Raw genomic sequence first — 19,891 nt, forward strand, 5'->3', positions numbered from 1 at the left:
GTAGCAGGTTGTTGCTCAGTCAACTGTCATATATGAGGATTTGATGTAAATTTAATGGACACATCATGCAGACTGACACCACAAAAGCAGGTCCCATCTGTTTTCCACCAGCTTAAGTAACTTTTCTGAGGAAACAATTATTTTTGATCACATGTTGAATCTGAGCAAGTCGGTATACGGAGTAAATTAATCCATATCCCTGTGCTTGAAATTTATGACCCAAAGCAATAACAGACCTTATTCTAGTGGGTGTCAGCATAACATGAACACCACTGCTCTTTTCTTTCACCTTATACCCAGCAGTGAAAGACTATAAAATAGTTGTTTTGGACTGCGGCCATAAAGCCCATAAATCCATGGGCAAGGATCTATGTTATATAAAATTGTTTAAAAAGTTCCTATGGCCCCAATAAAAGCCTAGAATAAAACCAAACTGGTCAAATTGTTTTTGCTGCCATTTGTCAACTGTACTTCCTGTCTATTTGTTTTCATCTTTCTGTCCACTTTTCCTCTGTCCAGCATCGATGCTCTGACAATCCCATCACGGTGTGGTAAAGGTGTCCTGCGGAGGGTCACGGAGGTGTTTGACTGCTGGTTTGAGAGCGGCAGCATGCCGTACGCCCAGGCCCACTACCCCTTCAAAAACAGGAAGGAGTTTGAGGACACTTTCCCGGCAGACTTCATTGCTGAAGGCATTGACCAGACCAGGGGATGGTAAGCGGAGGATGGATGGATGGATGGAAGTAATGGAGGGAGAGATGGAGAGAGGGTGACAGATGAGGAATAGAGACACAGAGACCTTCCCTGCTGACTTCTTTGAAGCATATTGACAAGAGCAGAGCGTACATGGAAGGATGGTCACAAAGAGAATCAGGCAGATGAGCAGGAAAGATTTAATAATTAATAGTTTTTGAATTATCTGGATTAGTATCAAATAAACAGCAAATGACTGAATCAAAAACAAATTGTTAAAAAACTAATTTTCTCTTTTTCAACTACACTTGAGAGGAATGAATTGTTCTGTTTCAGTCCCGGTTGTTACCCTGACCTTGTATACTCTTTTTTTGTATCCTCCTCTGTAGGTTCTACACCCTGTTGGTGCTCTCCACAGCCCTGTTTGGCAAACCGCCCTTTAAGAACGTCATTGTCAACGGTTTGGTGCTTGCTAGGTCAGTCCATTGACTTATTAAACAATCCTTTGTGCTCTTTTTTCAGTTGCAAAAAAATGTCTTTTCATTAAAGGATAAGTCTGTATTATTCTGTATATTCTATAATTAAAAAAATACATAATATTGCCAGTCTTACCTTTTAAGTCAACTTGTTTCTAAGGTATTTTGTGTAGACATCTTTTTACTTTTCCCTTTTTTCCCTCTTCTCTTGACTGCCTCCACGAATTCACTCTTTGCCCTTCCTTTTTCTCAACATTTTTTTTTATTCATCTCGCCCTTCTTCACCTGCCCATTCATTTCCTAGCTTTTCTTCTGCTTCTCATGATTAGTGTGGTATATGTGCTGCAACATTTAGCCCTCGGAGCTGCTCTCCAATAGGGCTGCTTGTCCTCAGCCCTGGGGTCTAAACAGCACTGTGCTCACAGGCCTGCTGACCTGGAAGGACTTGACTAATTTGAATACCAAGTGCATGGTTACTAGCATGCACTTTAGTGCATGCATGCGTGTGTATGTGCATTAATGCCTTTGACTGTCCTATTCCCGCAGCGATGGACAGAAGATGAGCAAGCGCAAGAAGAACTACCCGGATCCGGGCCTGATAGTGCAGAACTATGGAGCTGATGCCCTCAGGTCAGCTCTGTGCTTGAATGTGAGCGTGTGTGTGTGTTTCTGAAGCATGAATGCTTGTTTGCCGGTGGCAGGGTTGTGTGTGTTAACCTACCTTATGTTATTAGCAAGCATGGTTTTAAAAGGTTTGAATCACTATCTACACTTAACTACGAACTGTCTCAGTTGTACATACAGTACCCACCCCATACACTATATACACGTGCATATACACGTTTTCCCTCCTCATACATTCTCTCCTTTGCCCTGAGCAATAAGAGTGCCATGGCCATATGGCCTAATGAATAAAGCACTATGCAGTTTCTCCATATGTTCATATATACACTGATGAAGAATGAGCTGTAGAGATAAAGAGAGAAAGGCGACAGTCTTTTTCTCTTCATGGCTTCCATTCACAATAGAATATGTCTCTTATGTTTTTTAAAAAAAACTGTAATTGGACTTTATGTGCTTCGCACTTTTTTGACAGCAAAAAATTGAGCCTGTGACAGTACAGACTGTGCCGGTTTTGAAATGATGAGCCTCTATGTACATGTTTGCTCATTATAAAGTGCCAAAAAGTATTTGAACAGTTGATGGTTATGTCTACTCTGCATTTATTTCAAATGTATCTTAGAGGCATTGCTATTAAAATTGCTCATGGCTCATTGCATGGAGTTGCATCATGTCAGTTTTCCTTCAGAATCATCATAAAAGCTTTTCTAACCTGACCAACCCAGTGTGGTGATGCCTGCCACAGACTATTATATCGATATGGATTATTTTGTTAGATTTTCTGTCATTGTCATGCCAACAGTGTCTCTGTTTTGCTTTAATGGAGAGAAGAGATTAATTTACACTAAGATGCTCGCTGTTGGTAAAATTAGGTTTTGGCCAAGCATTTGTACATTCAAAGTGGACATTTAGCCTGAAGTAAGTCTAATTTGTAAAGCTAATTCGATTCAGATATGTTTGACAACCGAATACATGTGTACTAAAAAAATGCAGCCTGCTTACATACGGTTCTCCTTCAACAGTTTCCTTTAAATGTCCAGTAGCGTTTTTTTATAGCCCCCATATAGAGAGGTTTTAGTCTCAGACTGTTGTGGCAGCTTTCAGTCATTAGCGACACTTACGAGGTGTCTTGAACCTGCTTAATGTCGAAAAAATAGAAGTCAAACAAACAAAGTGACCTTCTTAAGGCCGAAGCAGCTCTGCTTGCTTTATTTGCTGATAAACGCTGTCAGTGCTACCGCGAGATGCAAAATGCGGTTTCAATTAATGATATTGTTCACTTGCTCAGTCTGTGCGTGGTTTGCTCACTTACAACCCTTTGTGTTGGTTCTAGTTTTTAACAAAGCTCATTTGGTCATTATTGACAGCTGGTGTACCCAGAGCACAATGGTTTACAGTTTAATATACAGGAGAAATATACTCTGATCAGCCCAGATACTACTCTTGAATAGTGGCTTTGGACTTCCGCATCATCATTAGAGAAATCAACATAAACCAAACAGTGACATTTAAAAAAATCTATTTATTAAACCACCTGCCTTGCCTAAATCTCTTAAGTATAGTTGCACAGAATCTAGTCCACTGCATCCCATACAGTATATCAGCCAGGGCTTCATGGTGCCACCTGAAGCTGTCTGTCATGGTGTGCATGCGCAGACTAATAAGATGTCATGCCAACTGATTACTTTGCATTATCATGTATATATTTTATTTATGCATATCCCATCTTACAGTTGAATTTGTAAAGAAACAAATCATAACATTAATATTGAATATTATGGCATTTGACATGTTTTCTAACCTTGAGGTTATTTGTTGCTATCTCCTCAAGAATGACATGATTTTATTTCATTTTAAACCAGCTGTTTGGGTCTGTATGCCCTGTATTCCTGTAGAGAACATTTAAAGTAACTCTGGAGATATGAATGTATAACTGGGGCAGTTTTGCAAAGTTTATTCTGACTACTGCTCTGTTTTTACGTGTCTCTGTCCCCTCAATAGGAGCACATTTACTTTTGTAGGTCCACGTACACATACAGCGAACACTCATATACATGCACACGTTTCTGCTTCTATGCTTCTAAGAATTATTTACCTGTGCACACAATGTGTAGACTCTCATCCGCTTATAATCAATCCTGTCACACACTCTGAGACTCAACAACACCTTCACTGTCTCTCCCTGCAGACTGTACCTCATCAACTCTCCTGTAGTGAGAGCAGAAAACCTGCGTTTCAAAGAGGAAGGTGTGCGAGATGTGTTGAAGGATGTCTTCCTGCCATGGTATAATGCCTACCGCTTCCTGGTGCAGAACGTTCAAAGGCTACAGAAGGTACATATATAATGAACAGAATAAAGTTATTACTTTCACAGCTCCTGCAAATGCTCCTTTAGCTACCCCTGGTCCAAAAAGTAGACACATTTTTGATAGTGTAGCAAATTCTTACTGTTATTTATTTACTAAGTCATTGGTCATTTGTAGAAAAAAGGTAATTATTTGTGATAACTATCATGAAATAATGTAGCAAAAGGTGCAGCAATTACTTAGGCTCTATGGCATTGTTTAACTGATAACTAGGCATTTAGGTGCAATTTTAAAAAATTTGGAAATAGAAAAAAAAATTCCATATTGCCTGTTGTGCACATTAAAAACAAATCCCCTGAGAACATTTTTAAAAGTGAGAATGTGCTCTTAGTAAGCTGCAGATTCTTGACAAAGAGGAACCATTTGGTCTTTGTCCACAACCAATTTTACACCTCCAGAGCTGCAGGGAAACCCGCAGGTGCAAACCTGGCAGTGTTGCCACCTACAGGCAATAAAAGTGACATCTAGTGCAGATTTAGCTACTTGCACCACCTGCAGGCTATGCTTGTGGCAGTAAAGTAGCAAATGTTTTAAAGGATTAGATAATCATTTGTTTCCCTCTCTAAATGTTAATGACCAGGCTTATATCAGGAAGTTGACCATCAGACCAGGGAGCATCGGATAGAAAGAATATCTTATTCTATTAAGAGATATTTTATCAATAAACAACAGATATGTGAATTATTTTTACAGCACACACGTTTATAGTTATATAGAAAATTTCAAAGGACATTACCTAGAAACACAAACATACAATACCTTCAAAGAGTATAAAAAAGGGGGAAAAAAATCATTTATAATTGCATAAATAGGTGGAACAAGTGTCCACCAGCACATCTCCATCTGATTCTTCTTGCTTATGTATGCTACAGGTTTCAGGTCTGGTTTTGGCTTCTTTACATCAATGATATTTTGTGTCATTGTCTGTTTATCAAATCAAATTGTCAGAGAAGTGAAAAAGTGTTCATTTGTGTTTATGTCTCTTTGTGCTTGTGTATTATTAATGTGTCAGGAGGATGACATTCAGTTCCTGTACAATGAAAACACAGCGAAGCAGAGTGACAACATCATGGACAAGTGGATTCAGTCCTTCACCCAGTCGCTCATCCAGTTCTTCAAGGCTGAGATGGATGGTGAGAAGACAAACATGCACAGCTAATCTTTACTTGCAGGATCTTCTCTTGATATAGACAGAGGCAAAGAAGATGACTGTTTCATAACTCGAAATCCATCCGTGCTGCTCGTATGTTCAGTGTAAATAAACTGACAGTTGTTCCTTGTTGCAGCTTACCGTCTGTACACCGTCGTGCCTCGACTGGTCAAGTTTGTGGACATGCTCACCAACTGGTATGTCAGGACCAACAGACGGCGTCTAAAGGTGAGATCACAGCTCTGAATTGGTGCTTGTTTAGTGTTAATGTTGTTTTATGTGCAGGTTTTAGTTAGTAGCTGATGATTTATGGAGTCCCAGGAGTGCCAAATCTGGAGTAGTAGCAGTGTCTGATGAGTAGTAATAGTATAGTAGAAAAAAGTATCATAGTAAAGTAACTGTACACATAAAAGGATGAGTACAGATGATTAGAGTTGCAAAGATTAGTCAATTAATTGATAGTAGTAGTAGATGGACAGAAAATTAATGTTTTGATAATCAATTAATCATTTAAGTCAAGTAAAACGTCACGTTTCGTTCTCAAGGTTCTCAAATGTGAAAATTTGCAGCTGTTGTAACATTTTAGTAAATTTAATATTTTTTTGTTTTAAATTGCTGGTTGGACAAAATAAGACACTTGATGACATCTCTTTGCAATGGCCACTTTTTTTTTTTTTTTTTTTTACTGTTTTCTGATATTATATAGGCCAAACGAATAATCGATTAAATAATCAGCAGATTAAAATGAAAATAATTGTTAGTTGCAGTCCAACAGATGATGCCATTCCTTATCGATCATGTCATGTATCTTTTTCAGTTTTGTTAAATGCATACATTATTAATTTATTCAGTGGGAACAATGATTTAAACTACCAGTAGGTTTCTTGGCTTTCATTATAGCATCATTATTTTTGGATATTTTATAGTAATCAGTTTGTGGCCCTTCGATTATTGGGGGATACATGCTGTCTGTTAGGACACTTCTCTCTTTTCACTGTTCTAAGGGGACTGAGTGTATTGGTGTGTGTGTGTGTGAACTCTGTAGGGAGAGAGTGGCACTGAGGACTGCCTGTGGGCGCTGGAAACCCTCTTCAGTGTTCTGTTCTCCATGTGCAGGCTGATGGTGAGTCATACTGTTCCTGTGTGTAATTGTGTGTGTGACTGAGAGAAAAAGCGATTGTATGGAGGGAAATTTCTTGTGATGAAGTTTTGCTTTTGTGTATGCAAGACACAAAGAAATAATGCTGGTGTGTGAGTCCGTGTGTGTCTGTGTGTGTGTGTGAGTTATGAGCTTGCATAGCTATGAATAATGCATGAGCTGTAGGAGTTTTTATTTTTAACACATTGAAGATGTTTGCATGTGAGGCGAGAGGCACACTAAGAGCCAGTTAGCCTAACCCAGATCAATGCAGATCAGCTTTGAGCTATACAAATTAATTAGCCGTGGTTGAAATGGTGGAGAATCACATTAGAAGTAACCTCACTCTGGCACAATCCTGTTTGAACTTTTATACCATTTGAGGAAAAAGCTGAAGAAAAAATGTGTTTTCTATGCTGATTTTATAGCTCCTTCTGACTTTTAGACCTTGATGTCGGAAAATGTAAATTAACTACAGTACTGTGCATCAAATAATCTTCCTCTCTTCTTTTTTTTTCTCACTATCTATCTCTATTTGCCTTCTTCCCTCCTTCCCCTCAGGCTCCCTTCACACCGTTCATTACAGAGATGATGTACCAAAATCTGTGTCACCTCATCGACCCTGCCTCTATCGAAGAGAAGGACACCAGCAGCATCCACTATCTCATGATGCCCCAAGTCAGGTTGGAAAAATCCCTTTAATAAACTTAAATTATAGGGAAACTAACTGCTTCATGCCACGTTGAACAGCTAATATTAATATTGTTTAATTAAAGGATTTGGCTGGCAATTTCCTATATTTTTCTTATTGTCAACAAACCTCATGAGCAGAGCCAAACCAACAATGAACTCATCCTACTGACAAGTATTGTGTGTGTGTACAAAGCCTGACATATATTTCTAAACCAACCAACATGCTGTCCAGTGCAGCCCAGTGCTCATTGACGTGTTTTTAATAGTTTTTGGACAATAACCGAGGTTATCAGCACAGAGGAGTAAGATATATCAGGCTTTGGATACACACACAATAATTGTAAGTAGGATGAGTTCATTGGTTTGGCTCTGCACACGAAATTTGTTGACAATAAGAAAAATATAGAAAATCACCAGCCAAATCCTTTGACAATGGGTCACATGTCTACTTGTATTTGAAAGGAATCGCTTATATTGACGAATCCAAAGAGAATCGTCACCTGACTCTGCATTTCCCCTCAGCTCTGCACAGCGTTTTAGCGTCTTTCAGCTCATTGTTTTGGTCTTCCAGCCTGCAACTTTACTGTTTTGGTTCAATCTCACCGTCCAGCTCATCATTATTTTTGTGCAGCTCATGAACATAGTTGAGCATGTAGCAGCTTATGAGATATTTTTCCTTAGGAGTTCTGTTTCAAAGTAGCCAAAAACAGTTATTGCAGGATTAAATTAAAGTTACAATGATAATAAGCATTCATTGTAAATCTCTTCTGAGAAATTCCCTTGTTTGCTTCCCTTTAATACACACCATCAGCTAGAGAGCAGCAACTCTAGATCTTATAGCCTCGTTTCTCATAGGATATCAACTGCTGATTCAGAGCCTTATCAGGTTCAGCCAGAGTGCATAGTCTTACGGCTTGATCCCATCATCTCTGTCTGTGTTGCGTTCCAGCTTCAACGCGGCCACTAGAGCTGATCACAGCCGCTCTAGTCAATGCTTGTGAGCATCCAGTCAATTTTCAAAATAAAGCACCCTGTGCAGACCCCCGATCATATATATCACATCACTACTTCAACATTACGTTATAACCGGTGGCACCAGGCCAGAAGTCAACCGGTCAGAGGATATTTGTCACTGTGGACGACAAGAGGTTCATCTTGGAAGTGGAAAATTACAAGATTTTATGACAAGATTTATGATTTTATGGCTTCCTCTTCAGGTAGAGGGGTGGCTCTCTTTTCTCTGGTGCTGCCGGAGCAAAACGCTCTGCTTCTCAAATGCTCCCGGTGGGGTATGACACCGTGCAGAGAACAGAACAAAACCGCGTTGCAGCCAGAACGCAACACAGACATGCCCGAAGGGATCAAGACATTGCTTTATCCCAATCATGTCATACTCTGAACTCCTCAGAGTAGAAGCTTTTGAAGCTCAAGAGTCCACGGTAGTTTCTAGATAACTGTCAGCCTTCACAGCAGCTGTTCTCTTTGTGTCTTAACCGTTCTTTCTCTTCATTCCCGCTGTTCTTTGTTGTCAGGCTTTTTTTTTTCATGTTCATCCTAGTTTATATACCACCACTCTTGTTTTATTGTGGTTTTAGGAAATTATCGAACCTTTTGATTTTAAAGTTAAGTTTTGGATGAATTGGGTCTGTAAATCAAGGCTTTTGAGGAGTTCTTGAGCAGATTTTTGCAGCAAGCACATGTGTCAAATGCAATTCATAGCTCTTTGTTTCTGTGTGATAAAAGTGAATTGCAGATGATGCATTTTCCACAGCAGTACAAAGTCAGTTCCAACCAGCAACCAGGTCATCTGATATGAAGAAAACTTAGAGATTGAAATCCTTATGCACAGCCTCCCCTCCACTGCTATCTTCTCTAAAAATCAGCTATTTGTATTTTTTGGGTAGAAGCTGTTGATATCTTTAGTAAGTGAGAGAGTGAGAGGGAGAGAGAGAGGAGTGTGTACACTTTCAGTAGAGAAATACTCTCACAGAACTGATAGTCAGCCCTGCAAATGGATGTTGGTCATAAAATATGATCATCTCATTTCCCTCACTTCACTTACTTCAGTTAAATGTGTGCCCTGGTGGCTGATCAGTTTTGCTATGCCTGTGAGGAATTTCTAATTGCCCAAACTTAATTGCATCATCTTGAACTATAAAAAAAAAAAGTTGTGACATGATTAAATATCCATTTGATTTCGCATAAGGAAAATAGTTTGTGTAATGGTTCATATAATCTCCCCTGTCACTTAGGCAGCACACAGTGCTGCTGCTTTATTAGCCGCTTGTCCTTCCTGCTGTCGAATGAGACTACTTCACCCCCTCCCAAAGGTCAGCCACCAATCAGGCGGTGGGAACAGCTGCTCCTCAATCAGCTCATTAAATGATTGGCTGTCCCCGGTGTCCTCTCCTCTCTCATTTCACTCCAGTGTTGTATGCACACTTGGGGAAGCACACTGCATGAGTAAATGAATAAGCGTCGTGCATGCACGCACACACACATTCACACACACACACACAGAGTCTGTGTTCCTGCAGACAGTTAGGGCTTATATCACTATTATGTGTGATTACCGGTGGCTGTGCAGCTCTAATTTGAATTCAGAGGAGGAAGTCTCAGTGTACCTTATTAGTGGATGTTCTGGGTTAAACTCTGGTGCTGATGGTTCTAAACTCTGCCTTTAGTGAGATGTGTGGTACCAACCTTGTTGTGCTTTATTAATTTCCCTCAGCAGAAGATCCATTTAAACTTCCAAATCACCATTAACCAGAAGATGAGTCACTGTAAAAATGCTCCTATCACCCTAAAATCGTACAGAATTTCTCAGAATACAGAATGTGTTTTTATATTCCTCCCCTCCCTCTGCATCTTCTCATTTTAAAAAGGCAGCACGGTCAGGTGGTACCTTTGCTATTGATTTAAATAATAAAAGTCCCATGCATGTGTAGAGTTTTGGATGAAACTTGAGAAAGTAGCACTTTACCACCTCATCTTCTTGTATGACTATAAAACAGTGGATTTCAGGGGTTATTTAGACACTCGTGCTCTGACATTTTAACAATATGTGTTGACTGTGGTAATACTCAGGGTTTCTTTGCTCATCTCTCTGATTTACAGGGAGAGTTTGATTGACAAGCGCATTGAGAACGCTGTCTCTCAGATGCAGTCTGTGATCGAGCTGGGAAGAGTGATCCGAGACAGGAAGACACTGCCCGTCAAGGTAAATCATCAACCTTACCCAGTTCACTTGTACACTCCAGTACATGAGGTACAGTTGACTAAAAGTATAGAAAACAAGGTCTTCAATTGTCACATTCAATCTGTGTATATTTACATTACATTTAAGATAATTGAGAAATGGGGTCTCCATTACATATTTTGTCCACTGGAAAGCACTGTCAAAGTCTTTTTTTAAAAACTGTAAAATGTCCAGTACAAACACAATTGGTCACAATTCCTTAAGGGATCCTTATCAAAAATGTTTGTGTATGTTATGCTTTTATGTAAAAGAAACATTGGCTGACATATTGTTTTCAGATTTTTATAACTCTCAATTCTGCTTCAGAAATCAAGTATGTGGCTAATATGATATTTAATGGACTGCAGGGAGTTAAAGTTACAAATATATAACATCTTAAAAATATGTGATTGTAAATTCAGTATTCTGGGTTTCCAATAACTTTAAGTGTATTTGGTTTTGTGATATTGCTGCACTGGGTCTAGTCTAGTCTAGTATGTATGGTTGTTGTGTTGATTATGACAACCCAGTTTTTTTGTACTTTTAGATAATGTACTGTTGATCAACTGTAATGTTTGTGTATTTCAGTACCCACTGAAGGAGGTGGTGGTCATTCACCAGGATCCAGAGGCTCTGAAAGACATCCGATCCCTGCAGAAATACATCCTGGAAGTAAGTGTCTTTTGTATTTTTTTTTCCACAAGGAATAACTTCTTTATATTTTTGTGATAATTGTACTTTTTGTGTACTTGAGAAATTGCAATTAAAGTATTAGTATTTGCTGTTAATTCAATTTACACAGTTATTGTACCAGTTTCAAGACAAGAGGTGCATCATCTTATCTTTCCCATGAAGTGTTTCCCTGAAATCTCACTTTGTTGTTCTACTGTGCTTTGATTTGAGCTATTAAATTCATAAGTCAAATAAGGGGCTCCTTGATGGTCTAGCGGGTTTAAGGAGCAGTCCATGAACCACAACACCTCTGGCTCGTGTTTGACTACAGACCTCGGTTACAACACATTCATTCCCTCTTACCGACTCACTAATAGATAGGTTTAAAATACACTAAAAATGTTTGTAAGTCAAAGAGGAGAAACATCCCCTGATCGCCTTTGACTCTTCAAAGTCACTACTGTTTGTTGGCTTGATAGAGGGAATGTAGAACAGGAGTACATCTTTCTTCATATGCTGTTTATCTTTAGCTGTCTGTTGCGTTTAAAAAAGTTGGTGGAGCAGATCTACTTCACACCTCATTGAATGTAGAGTGCATATAGGAGTAGTATGTGTTTTTTCCGCTTTAGTACAGGAAACGTTATATTTCTGTTGGTTTGTTTGCAGACTTCATAGAGACAGTAATATACATCATTGTAGTTTAACTAACTCTTCTTGCCCTTTCACATACTGTGGATTTTCTGTATGGAAAAATTCTGTCGACCACCGGGCGTCTGCTGTTTTAAATATGTATCATATAATTTTTTTGTCAAAGTATCATTATCACTGTATGCCTCTGCATTGAAAAGCGTAGATTACAAGATAACCTATATCTGTGGTTCATTCAAGTGCTATCCAAGATTGTAAAAATGACGACTTGGACATCAGACAGACTAAGTGTCACAGCCTTTTGGCACAAGAAGCCATTAAACTGAAATGATCCCTTCGTCTTTGCGTTTGATTCTCCAACAGATATTCCCACTACTGTCAGTATCAACCCCATTGTAACCTTTTCCATGCTTTACTTGGGAATGTTGCTGCTTTTGTTCTGACTAGAGCCGCAACAAAAGATCTCCTGAGATGTATTGGGTCCCGAGCTGAAAATATTACTGATACACCTTAGATGAAAAGTTGATTCTTGCTCTTGTTCCCACATGATGCTGACCAGGAAAACTGACAGAGCATTTACGGATTAATGTTCACGAGAGAAAAGGGCTTCTGTTGCAGCATTCTGTTGGACTCTGCGAGCTTTATCTTAGTTCTTGCCACTTCTCTGTTTCATTTCTGTTGGGGAAAACGTTTAACCTCACCACCTTCTAGCTTCTCTCCAGTAAACAAGGTTTATTTGATCAGAATTGAGCGCAGTTAAGGTCTCACAGCCCAGGGAAGAACCTTTAAACTCTGTGTGTAATGTAGTTTCAGTTGAGGGAAGGTTTTGGAGGTTAGGTTGACTAAGTCTGCTTAACCTCTTCTTCAAAACTGTCCTTTTTATCTTTGCTTTTACTTAGATTACCAATCAATTAAATTTCTTTCAGCACTACTTAAATATGCATCAACGGGACACCTGCAGACAGTTTAACATTTCCATTCAAAATGTCAAAAATGCTCTGTGATGACTTTTAAACTAAAGTATTAACTTTTAAATCTTTACCAGTATCGCTGATGTCGACTGGGCTTACTGACTCGCTCTCTGAGTGAATTACTCTCTGTGATCATTTTTTGATTGGCCCTTTACAGCAGGTCTGAGGTAATTAAAGTTTTTTAATTTTACTCCAACAGGATGTAACAAAGCATTTAGCTTAACTTAAGACCACTCAGAATTGCCTGTTGTGATATAATGAGTAGTAGATAGTATTGGTAGCAATACTAGTACTGACACGTTTGATGGGATTGCCACCTGGAGTGTTTGACACTGGACTTATGCAGTAGCCAAGTCTCAAATTGCAAACGTTGTGATATGAGACACAGCAAATGATCATTTCACACCAAGCAGTGATGAATCCTGATTTATGCTGATTGAAGTTTCATTGTCTATTTCTTGAGGCAGAACATGCGTTAAACAAATTGTCTCTACATTCAGAAAGGAAGAGAGTAGGCACAAAATGTGATAGGCTGTTAATGGCCACCTATATTTTAGCTTTGGTCAGCTTTTCTTAGCGGACACGCTTTTTTTTTTTCTTTTTCTTCTTTTTTTTGATGCGTCGCTGAATTCATTGTAATGCACCAAAATACTGTATATTGCCACTTTATTATGTATCACACACACACGCAGCTATATATGTCCTCAAGGTAAAAGAGATTTGTCTTGTGGACTTTGGCATAGATTCAGTCCTATTTTAAAACCAAATTCCACTCAAAACAGTAGCTCGAGTCGCTATTTTCAACCCTTCAAGCTGTTATTTTCAACACCTCACTAGCCTTTCTGTCAGCAAGTCAAATATGCTAGAACTCGGCAACAACCTGCAATTTTTCAGCGTGATTGACTGAAAGAAGCCGTGCATGGCAGGGCCAGGGTGGGTGTCAGTATGGCTAAAATTAGTATCAGATATGACTGGTTCACATATTTCTCCCTCTCCTTAGATTGAAGAATAGAACGTATTGAATTGAAAGGCACTGAATAGGAGGAATGGCTTGCAGGGTTACTGGAGACTTAAAGATCGATTGGCTTACTTGGCTTACTGACTGTTTGATTTCGTGGCTGACTCACTCCCAAAGAGAATTACTCTCTGTGGTCATATTTTGATTTGCCCTTTAGAGTACACGCTTGTGGTAATTAAAGTTTTCTCTTTCTATGTTAGATTGTGTTTTTATCTAGTTTGAATGGAGTTTTTTATGGACTCAAGTTTTGTTTTTTTTTTCAGTGCATTTACAATTCAGTTTCACTTGACATGTTTCAGTTTTTATTTTGTTTCATTTATTGTATAATAATGAGAGAAAAAAAACATATGAATCCAGACAATGTTAGTGTAATTTATCACTATATTTCAAGTAGTTTACATTGCATTTGGTTGGGGTGGACAGGTATACATGCTGGGTGCAGGATTAACTTTTTAAATGTTTAATTGACCAATTGCATTTGTTTCACTGAACGTTTGAGCTGTTGTCGAGGAGAGCTGTACTGATTTTTCTTTACCTAATTTTTTAACAGTTTGGCAGCATAGAATGAAAACACACAGTCATTAAAAAAACAATGTAATTGTATGCATAATTTAATTGAACTTTTGTTAGTTTTGCAGTGTTAGTTTCATTTTAGTTGTTTTTTTGTTTTCTTTTGTGTTCTTTTTCCTGTTTGTCTCTGTTGACGCTGGTACTCATTCACTGACAGTTTCTGTTCGTACCTGGGCAATAAACACTCTCTACAGGCAACTACAAGACTGTGACTTTACCTTTTCTAAGACATACTGCGACTATTTTTCACTCTCCAGGAGCTTAATGTGCGCCAGTTGACACTGTCGACAGACAAGGACAAGTACGGTATCCGCCTGAGAGCTGAGCCAGACCACATGGTGCTGGGCAAGAGACTAAAGGGGGCCTTCAAAGCCGTCACTGCGTCTATCAAGGAGCTCACCAGCGAACAGCTAGAGGCCTTCCAGAAGACAGGTATTGTTGTGGGTGGCTGTTTGGTTGTCTGTGCAAAAAGTCTGTGAACTCAGGGAGCAAAGAAAATTAACAAAAACCTTTCAGCAATTTCAATGCACATCAGCACATTTTTACTTCTCGACACAAATGACACAACTACTTCTACTTATTTAGTTTATTGAAGGAGGTAAGTGTTAGGATTTTGCTCGCAATTACACAATTGTTGCATGTTGTGTCAAAATCATATTTTTTTTTTTGCCAAAAAGTAAATCCTGAATCCTTGTAATGAAAACCTTCTACAGACAGACAGTCAGTTAGTTTATCCCCATAATGCTAACCCTAACCCTTCTGAAACTATAATCAGAGCTAGAGTCCGGATCAAAGGAGCGCAAGGTATCTTGTCTCTCCAATTATAGAAAGACGAGGAGAGCCCCAGAGTCTCTGGGGAAGGAAGCTGTGGAGGTCAGCTGGACTGTGGGAACTTAACATTTCCAATCACTTGGACGTTTGAAGTCTAGCCAATTGGAAGGAAGGAGTATGAGGGATGGAAGGAAAATGGTAACTGTGGTAGAGGAAGGTGGAAAAAATGATGAAGAGAGGAGACACACAGATGAAAAGGTGCACAGTGGCACCAAGTAACAGTTCATTGACTTGTGATTAAAGGTGAGATGTGATGTTTGAATAAACTAAACCCATTTTTTAAGGGGCTAAACTGTGTAATTCAACACCTTTCTCTGTTTTAGAGGACAAGGTTTAGAGATATTTGGGAAGATGGCAGAAAAAGGTGGAGTAAAATAAGACAAAACAAATGTCACCGATAATGATTATGATCCGTTTGATGGATTGTCTACTTCTATCGCCGATGCAGTAAAATAACGGAAAAGCTCACATCCAGTTGAGAGCCTACTTTTAACCTTTTGAGCAATTTCTAGCTGCAGAATTCACGAATCAAAACCTTTATAATTTAGACTAGAAGGGTAGCAGTTTGGCCAGATATTTGATTGTGGGTTCACAGCAATTGGTTGTATCATTCCTTACCTGTAATTTCGAGCCCATCATTTTGATGCCGTAGAAAAGAGGTGACGAAAGAGCAGAGAAGTGAGGAGGGACACAGGAAATCAAAGCGTGGAAATCTGGGATTAGAGAGAAATGGAGTGACTGTTTCACCCGGCCTCTGGGTGTGGAGAAGTGAAGAGGAGAGAAGAAACATGGTCATGGTTTTTAGTCAGAACACAGACATGGGTAATTGCTGCCACTGGCAAAATCGAGATATAAACCTGACTAGATTGAGTTTGCTGTATTGTTTAAAAGCTCACATCTCTTGTGAATGTGACCAGAAAGACTGCAATGTAAGGAATTTCAAAATGCAAGCAAACACTAGTCCACACCCCAACTAACTCAAAACAGAGCTTTGGTCTGCATGCAAGTTAGGAGAGGACTTTAATCTGAATGATTCAGTGTAATTGAAACCTTTTCTAGGATCTTTCTCCAAAGATAACTCCGGCCGAATGAAGACTAATTTCACACAATCAGCTGGCAATTATTCAAATTTAATGAGGAGGGTGGAGGGGAATTAAATTGTTTATCATCACATTTTCACTAGTCTGTAGCCAGCATTGATTTAATCATAATAAGCATCAAAAAGCCTGAAAGTTGTGTACAAATATAGACATCTCTCTACTTGCAAGAATTCGATTTTTCACAGGAAAACATCTGAAACCTTATACTCTTTATGTTTTCTTTTTGTAGTAAACCTCAACCATTTAGTCAAACACAAATTCCAAATATTGTTTGACAAATTGCATGTTTCATTAAGTATCTTTGATCAAGCTTTGGATATTTGCACAAATGATAGTAATATGTGTGTTTGGGTGTTGTGATTGATCTGAGTCCTAATCTAATCTAGTCCCTTCAAAACAGTTCAAACATTTCCCTGAATAGATCTCATTCAACACCCAACTCTCTTTATATGAGAGCAGTCCTCCTAATTGGCTCTCTAGGTCCTACAACATAACTTTGTCGTACATGATTGTTATTGAGAGTATCCCAACCCAAAAGGAAAATCCTAGTACAGTGATCAACCACTTACATGGATCAAAAAGCTTGGGACAGAATCATTCCTATACAGATGCTGTTTAAATAATTTGCCCGTAGTAATCAAGTAGTCTGCTTACAGTGTTCATTTTGGGTCTTTTCATACATCACAACATATGGAAAAAAATATTAAACTATGGTTATTCTATTTTTTTGACTTTACTCCCACGATACACGTATGATAGGCTGCAGCGCCATTATGGCTTTGCGGTAACCCGTCAGCTTCTGGCTGGCTACCTGAGACTGGTGCTGCATACACGTTGTTATCATCACAGGAAAAAGAAAGTCATTTTCTCTCAATGAAAAACATTCTATACGAAGCTTATGACAAAATACAAAAAAACGAGCCAATGAGATGCAGCAGCAAAACAACAAGCGTTTAAAACAGCTATACTGTATTCTGAAACAATCAACTGAAGCTGTCTGTTTGATTACTTTATATTCATGTAATAAATATACAAATGTCAATTAGATGGCAATCTGCATGAGAAATAACGAAAAAGAAAAAAAATTTGTTTATAATAATCATCTGCTTATAGTGCTCAATTTGAGCCAGAGACACTTGATCATTCTAAGTGGTTTCCACAGACCACAGATAGTATAATTTATGGTAATTCAGAAATATGGGCTGATGGTGCTGAGATACAGTTGGGTTCCATGTTGTTGAATTTCGTATGAACAGCATGTTTATCATAATAAAACCACATTTTTTTCTATGAATTGATCAATGGTATTGCATGCAGCCATATAATGATGTGTATTTTTAGGTTCATATAAACAATTGTGGTTATGAATGTTTTCTTATTGTTGTGCTTAATTTTCAGGATGCATCACGGTGGACGGACATGAGCTTCATGAGGAGGACCTCAGGCTGATGTACACCTTCGACCAGAGCTCTGGCACAGCTGCGCAGTACGAAGCACACTCTGACTCGCAGGTATGCTTCTTAAATACTGCTTCTTTGCGTGCAAATTCAACACTATGATGGACAAAAATGTGACCTTCAGGAAACATGGAGTCAAAATTAGATTTAATACTTAATAAAGGGACATTGTTTGCAAGACAGTATGGGACTCATTCAGACAGGACAGCTTTCAGGCAACTTAAAAAAGGCCCTCTGTTGTAAGAAATGGATATTAAAATATTATATTCAGTCACTGGATCCAGTGTAAACTGTACAAAATTTAGAAATTCAGTCAGATTCATGAGAATTAATGCCGGTTCCTTAAAGGGTCTTATTACTGGTTAACAAGAAATTGGCTTTAATATGCATTTTATGTCTAAGGCCAGAAACATGCTCCGTACAAGTACACGAACATACACTCACATATTTAAACAACTATTAAGGAACCTTTCCACTTATGCAAACAGCAAGTTGACATTTTTTCCTTTTAGTGAAAGAATAAACTACTGGATGGATTGCCATGAAATGTCTTCAAAGTCCCGCTCAGGATTAATTGTAATCATAGTGGTGATAAAATCTAATCTAACGCCACCATCAGGTCAAAATTAAAAATTTGTACCTGCAAAACTAATGACATTCCCATCAGCCTCAGCCATACTTTGTGTTTATTGCTAATTAGCAAATGTTAGCATGCTAACACTCTAAGTTAAGACCTGGTAAACTTTGTACCTGCTGAATATCAACCTGTTAGCATTGTCATTGTGTACATGTTAGCATGCTGATGTTAGCATTTAGCTCAAAGCACCGCTGTGCCTAGTTATTTTAACTGGTAAAATCAGCTCATGGGAACAATTTCAACAATCTCCATTATTTCCGTCCTTTTTGAAATTTTTCCTTTCTGTCTAAAATTCTAGTAACATAATGAATAAATTACATGTACAGTACATTCTCCCCTCTACTTGCCATCTCTCAGTCTGTCTCTTTACTGATAGATTACCTGCTGTTGTTGTCTAGATTGGGTTACGAAGTGCAATGTACATTAACTCGATCTAAGAAAATAAACACTTCTCTGCCGCTGCTCCTGCACCAAGCTGCCATATACCATAAATGCGTTTATGTGTCTTTACTAGGAGTGTGATGTATGAAATCATTTCACGGCTAAGTGGAAACCAGCATGTATGCGTTTCCCACAGGCCCTCTCTAATCAGTGCTCCTCCAACCGTATACACACCACACGGCTGCACCTTAATACCAGTTTACTGAGCTGGCTTTTTAATTCTCTCTGTTACACTCGCTCACTTGCACTGACTCCTCAGCTCCCATTTGTCTGCCTCTCTTTGTCTGTCTGTTTCTCTGTTGCCTATGTGTACTTCTCTCTGTCACCTTGTCATCTCTTTCCCTCCTCCTCTCCAGTGTTCAGGGCTGGCAGCAGCTCAGCCTTACACATCATGTCAGTCAATTTACTTTTACTGTAATGACTCAAACTGACAACAATATTATCATTATTACTGCTTGGCTGAAAGATTCTTTTTTTTTTCATTTTGTACAGTACAAATAAATGGTTCACATTACAAGACAGCTCTGTATTTTAAAGGTTGCACTTGTCGTCTCCAGATGTTAACCCACTTTCTTAAGATTGTAGTACGTAGCTGAAGGAATCTGTATTATTTAAAGATCTTCATGTCATGTTAACTCTCAACTGCATGTTGCAGTAATTGTTGGATGTGCACGATAAGAGTGATTGAAAAACTGCTGATTTTTAAAACTCCACCTCCACAGAAAAATATTAGATTCATTCTTAACTTCAGCACTAAAACTAGAGAGTAAACAAACTTTTCTGACTAAGTGTACCAACCTGGAATTGACTCTTATTTAGTTGATTGATAAAAAAATAAAGAGAAGGAGTATAGGGTCAAATACTTTTTCAAGAATGTTTCTGAGCATTACATATTCCTTTCTGCCCAAATCAAAACTTTATGTCCTGAGGAAAAATCAATATTTGTGCTCAAGTAGCTGCTGAAACATTTCACCATGATTTATCCACTTAAAAATTTAATGATAATGATTGCCAGTAATCTATGTTTTTCACCTTACATAAAGGATCTTTTGAAACTTTTGAAAACTAAACCTTCACTGACTCAAAATTCAACCTATTCCTGGTCAAATGTTGTAGCCAGCTTATGGCATTCATAAATGTAAATAAACTGAATGTTGTATATGATGCAGTC

General features: G+C 38.5%; 1 protein-coding gene across 1 annotated transcript in view; it reads left to right on the forward strand.

Moving 5' to 3' along the window:
- iars1 (isoleucyl-tRNA synthetase 1) overlaps positions 1-19,891 on the forward strand; it is a 60,299-nt gene that overhangs the window by 32,134 nt on the left and 8,274 nt on the right. Inside the window, exons 16-27 of the mRNA XM_044348538.1 lie at positions 520-714; positions 1,083-1,169; positions 1,716-1,799; positions 3,979-4,123; positions 5,169-5,289; positions 5,443-5,534; positions 6,352-6,429; positions 7,006-7,127; positions 10,255-10,357; positions 10,964-11,047; positions 14,512-14,686; positions 17,584-17,696. Of these exons, the coding sequence (XP_044204473.1) occupies positions 520-714; positions 1,083-1,169; positions 1,716-1,799; positions 3,979-4,123; positions 5,169-5,289; positions 5,443-5,534; positions 6,352-6,429; positions 7,006-7,127; positions 10,255-10,357; positions 10,964-11,047; positions 14,512-14,686; positions 17,584-17,696 (1,399 nt within the window). The remainder of the gene's footprint in view (positions 1-519; positions 715-1,082; positions 1,170-1,715; positions 1,800-3,978; positions 4,124-5,168; positions 5,290-5,442; positions 5,535-6,351; positions 6,430-7,005; positions 7,128-10,254; positions 10,358-10,963; positions 11,048-14,511; positions 14,687-17,583; positions 17,697-19,891) is intronic.

This window comes from Thunnus albacares, chromosome 4 (assembly GCF_914725855.1).
Source record: "Thunnus albacares chromosome 4, fThuAlb1.1, whole genome shotgun sequence".
In the NCBI taxonomy this organism is placed as follows: Eukaryota; Metazoa; Chordata; class Actinopteri; order Scombriformes; family Scombridae; genus Thunnus; species Thunnus albacares.